The sequence below is a fragment of the Daucus carota genome, chromosome 1, assembly GCF_001625215.2.
Source record: "Daucus carota subsp. sativus chromosome 1, DH1 v3.0, whole genome shotgun sequence".
Classification (NCBI taxonomy): Eukaryota; Viridiplantae; Streptophyta; class Magnoliopsida; order Apiales; family Apiaceae; genus Daucus; species Daucus carota.
The window spans coordinates 18,436,211-18,441,470 of NC_030381.2; the positions used below are offsets into that span (position 1 = coordinate 18,436,211).

General features: G+C 36.4%; 1 protein-coding gene across 1 annotated transcript; it reads right to left on the reverse strand.

Annotated features, from left to right (window-relative positions):
* Nucleotides 1-1,822: 1,822 nt before the first annotated feature.
* LOC135147223 (uncharacterized) lies at nt 1,823-3,160 on the reverse strand. The gene is made up of 3 exons (XM_064080102.1): nt 3,095-3,160; nt 2,446-2,638; nt 1,823-2,403 (listed from the first exon to the last, which is right to left on the reverse strand). The coding sequence occupies exons 1-3, from the start codon at nt 3,158-3,160 to the stop codon at nt 1,823-1,825; spliced, it is 840 nt and encodes a 279-aa protein (XP_063936172.1).
* Nucleotides 3,161-5,260: the final 2,100 nt, after the last annotated feature.

The window sequence follows — 5,260 nt, forward strand, 5'->3', positions numbered from 1 at the left end:
CTTCTTTTAACCTTCGGTAAGACAAAAGAAATTGTCTTGGCAGTAGTGATTGGCTTCGGTAGGACAATCTATTTAGGATTGTCTTGCAGTTGTCCACTACATTTCGGTATGACAAAATAAAGACATTGTCTTGCTGCATTCTTTTCACTCAATTAACCAGTTCGGTAAGACAATTTGGAATTGTCTTCCTGGGCTGGTTTTAGTGAATTAAAAGTGTAGTTGTAGTTTATATTTAATTAGAAAATAATTCACTTAATTAAGTTAATCATATAAATTCATAAATTAAATTAATTCGAGAGTGAATTAATTAAATAAATAAATTACATAATTAATATAATTATTTGAGAAGTGAAATAATAACCTATTAAATGTTTAATCACCCAATCTTCAGTAAAACTGCTTCCTGTCTTCATTAAACTTTAATAACTTCTTCTTGATTTGTCGATCGATCGAACAACCACTTCTGCTTGACTTCAAATATTTAATTTGAATAACAGATACACAAATGTACTGTCTGGTTCATCTGTATCTAGTTAAATCAAATATTCTTCGTCAAATAAACAATAGGAATTTGGTTTGTTCGTCGAGTCTTCGTCATGTAAGTACTTCTTCATTGAATGAATCTTCTGATAAAATAAAGTATAGAAACTTTATATCTTCTGAACTCCTGGACGTGCCACAAAATATTATTTGTGCACTGAGGCTTAAACATATTAATGAACTTCTTTCAGTGGTGTGCAGCAGCATCCTGGAATTTATCTGACATATAATTCCCATAAATCATTTGACGTTCTTCGTACGGATTCCGATGACTTGCTATTTACTAAGCTTTCTTATCTGAGTTGAGTTGTACCTCTTTAAATATAAATAGGTTGAACATATGCCTTTCAATCTCCCCCTATTTGTTTGTTAACATAACATGCAAATTTCTTAGAGGATAACTCAACTAACAGATAAGACAAAGAATTAAACATTGGAATGTAAATAGCAAAAGTTTATGGCTTTGCATTAAACATTAAACCATAATCATTAATAGATTACAAAAGGATGTTCCTTGAACATATATAACAAATATCCTAATCAATCTATTTCACCCAGAACGAGTGACTTCTCCTTCTTCAGTATCTGAACAGTGAATGATTGGAGTAGAAGGCTCATTCTGAATAGGTACCTCAGCTGCAGTGGATTCTCCACGCTTCTTTCTTTCACGAGCCAAAGAAAGATGATATTGAACTTCTATGTCCACAAGGTCTTCGATAAAATCTGCTGGCTGGGATTGGTTAATGTACTTCATCTTTCTGAAGTAGTGCTGAATGTTTCTCCTTATGCAGTAACTCACAATCTCAGCATCAGCATCAGCTTTGGCTTTTGTAGCGAAGCCCTTGGTACGTAGAAGAGTCGAAACAAGAACCATCTGATTAACATCATATTTGAGAAGATGTAACTTGACACAGTAAGGATTTCTGACAACTTGTGGACTGTTATGAATAACATTTTCCATAAGTCTGTCATGGAGGAGTTCATTCAGATTTGAGCTGCGTCTGATCTTGTTACGAATCACCCAGATTTCAGTAAAATATAGAAACTTGAATAGATCAATGGAAACTCTGAATGTTCCGTTTCTCTGAGTAGAAATAATAATCTCCCAAAGATCTAGGAGATACTTGACACCTATTGTTATGTAATCTAACTCACGAGCAAGAGCACGCATAAACATATCCTCATTAGGATTAGCCTCTCTCAGGTCATAGATGAAAGATTTGAACTTACCATCCTCGAAAGGTTCCCTTTGAGGTCCAGAGAAGATTTGTCTAGCAATATCCTAGTTTTCACCAACTTTTCTGGAGATATCTTCTCTCTTCTTCTTGCACTTAGCATCCCATAGCTTCTGTTTCTCCAGCTTGACCAACTCATCAGTTGTCCTCTTCTCATCCACCAGTTTCTGTAATTCCTGAAGCCTTGCTTTGCTATCTTCATGTTCAGCTTTAAACTTTCTGACCCTTTCCAAGTGCTCAGGGTCCACAGACTGATCTTCAGTGTAGAGAAAGCTTTCCTCGAAACGACCTTCTTCCTCAGCTTCAAAATAAGCAGCATCAAATGCATCATCATCATTAACATCTTTAGGAATGTTATCATAATCCTGATTAGTGAAGATGTTCTCAGATTCAGGCATTTTGCCTTTTGACTTATCATAATCTTTGTCAGCTGCTGAAGAATCTTTTCCACTTGCACCTTCTCCATCCTTATTACTCCTATCAGCATTTCCTTCTCCATCCTTATTACTCCTATCAGCATCAGCATTGCTGTTATCATCTTTGTCTTCCTTATCCTTCTCCCCCTTAGTTGAGGGATCCTCTGGAGTGGACGGAGTTGTAGACTTAGAAATCTTCAAGTGATCAACAACTTGGGCCAAAGTCTACTCCAAGCTATTAAGCTTTGTCATACAGAGCTCCTGGTTCTTATCAATCTTGTCCATCCGAGAGTGAATACCCTTGACATGATCATCCATTTCCTTTTTCAGAGAAGTAAAGGAAGTATCAGCGACTTTCTCCTGTAGAGGCACCAGCTCTCTATTTCTGAATCTGACATTCTCAACATTTACCCTTTCAAGTTCAGCTCTCAGAGCAGCCAATTGTTCCTGTAACAGATCCGTGTTGGTGTGTGTACTCACATCATGAACACTCAAAGATTTTTCACTATCCTCTCGTGCATGTGTTTCGCTCGGTGTTTGCCTGATTTCACTCGTGTTTGTCACACCGTCACCAGTACCTGTATAAACAACCATAGTTCCCTGAGATGGAACTGAAGGATGTGAAGGAACAAATTGTCCTTCCGATGCCTGTGAAGGCAGATGTACTTGCAGGTTGCCAAGTAGATCCTGATCCAGAAAGAAAGAGTGATCAGAAAAGTTTTCATATGACATGTTTTTAAAATCTGTGCTCTCTTTAAGTGAAGAAACATAAGATAAAGGTTCAGTGTTTACTATCGTGAGTGCTAGTTGTGTGCTTGACTCTTTATAGGAGACTGCGGTCGGACGGCAAGTTTCAATAAACGCATTCTGTCGAGAGAATGAATCTAGAGACTGTATATTTACCATTTCAGTGTCCAAATCCTTTTGGGAGGAAATGGATGCAGCTGCAGTTGTCTCCGGTTCTGCCATCCTTTGCTTCTTGTGAGACAGAGCTGCGGGTTCTCTCAGAATTGCATTCCCACTCCTTTTCCGGGCTACCTTTCTAACAACTGGTGTCGTAGTAGTGTTGGTTGATGTGTTTGACGAAGAATTAGTGATTAGTCCATATTTTTGCATATTTAAGTGCCTATTTTTTGTTTATTTTCGTAGTATTAATCGCTTATTTATTTTATTTCAGGAAATTGTAGATAAATAAAGAAAGAAGAGAAAATGCAAGAAAAAGGGAGAAAAAGAAAAGAAAAGAAGAAAATCAAAGAGAGTTGGCAAGCAAGGGGGCACATGGATGGCTATGATTTACCCAACACACATCACACATGGATGGATTAGATTTAGCCACCCTACCCCTAAACCCTACATTTCTAGCTATAAATACCCCACCCCTTTTACTTGTAATGATCATCTTTTTAACCTAGTCTTTTCCTAGTTGGTAGGTAGTATAGTGCTAGATCTTCTTTTGTTCTCTCAATTTCATATCATATTTGTAAACACTTTTTATTTTAGTGCAAATTTTCTTTTAGCTTGATCTTGTGTTGTCTCTATTTTCTTTCTACAAGTAATATGATTCTTAGTACCACCATATATGCTTAAGGGCTTTTGGGAAATGAAGAATCATTGAGCTTGTGAGTAGTATAGATTTGTGATCTCTTAAATTAGTAAATTAAATCTTAGCACAAAATTAATTTGTGTTAGGGTTTAGATTTAATACCCCAAAATTATTATATTTATAATTTCATGTGCTAGTAGTAAAAATTAAAAATCAATAGCTTGTTTACTATTTCCATTTACACCCAATTTTCTGCTCTTTTCTTTACTTCTAAAAGCATAAAACCCCCTTCCCCTGTTCTGTTTTCTTTTTGCGAGTTGTAGTACCGAGTTCAGTACTGGTTTTAAACTGGGTCCAACACCTAGTCTCGAATCAGTCGCTCGCTGGGTTTCGTTTTGTTGTATCGAGTCGCATTTTGGGTTTGTAATGTCAGTTTCAGCTGCGTTTTGATATGAGTTTAGCTGAGTTTAGGTTGAATGTCCGAGTCTTTAGTCGAGTAATGGGTAGTCGAGTTTGTTAGTTTCTTACTGGCTGAGTCGTTTTCCGTCGCCGAGTTGTCCGAGTTTTATGTTGCTGAGTCCGTTTCGAGTTGTAAGAGTCGGGGTTTGTAGCTGTTTTTCCGAAGTTGTTCTTGGGTTCGATTTACTAGTTTGAATTGGTTTTGTGTCTCTGTTTAGTTCGAGTAGATGGGTTAGTTGAATCTGCAAGTTGGGCCATTGCTGAGTCCCTGTTTTCTGTTGTCCTGGTACCGAGTCAGTCAGTTTTTCTTGTTTTCTTTGCCGGTTCTTGATTCCTATTCGCTGGTTCTGGGTTTAGTGCTTTAGATTGTTGTAGCTGATGAACGTGTTTGGTTCTGTTAAGCTGAGTTTCAGAGTTCCGAGTCGAAGCTTTTGGCTGAGTTCTGTTGTGAGTTTAGCACCGAGTTGTGTTAGTCGAGAAGCTGCTCTGTTTTGTTGATTTCGAGTGGTTGTAGTTCCCTTTTTTTGTATAGATTTGAATTTCTTGCTGCTGCGTTTTTTGTTAAATTGGCATCGATTTAGTGTCCTGTTAGCTACGTTTTAGTTTGTGAAATAGCTGAGTCATCGAGTCAGGTTTATAGTAATCAAGTCAGTTTTCTAGAATTTTTTTTGGCTTTATGTTTAAATACTGTTTTTGCGAGTTACCACCTATTTGATGACTGTGGCATTTAGTTTTCATTGTCAAGCCATTAGTCGTAGTATTTCTAAGTTTGTTTTCTTGTTTCGACCTACTGGCCATGCTCGTGTCTGTTAGTCTTTTATTTTCTTTTCTTTTGTTTTTTTGTTTCGATTGCTTTTACAAGTTAATTTTGCTAAGTTGATTTGAAAATTTTATTTTCATTTTGTTGTTAATTCTACTGATTAATTAATTAGTGTTAATTTTAATTCGGAATTTTAGATGTTAATTAACGAAATCAAAAATCTTTTCAAAATATATGTTCTTTTCCGCCTAGGTTAAGAATTAAGGTTGCGAAAATAATTTTAATCTCTGTGGATCGAATCATAAAT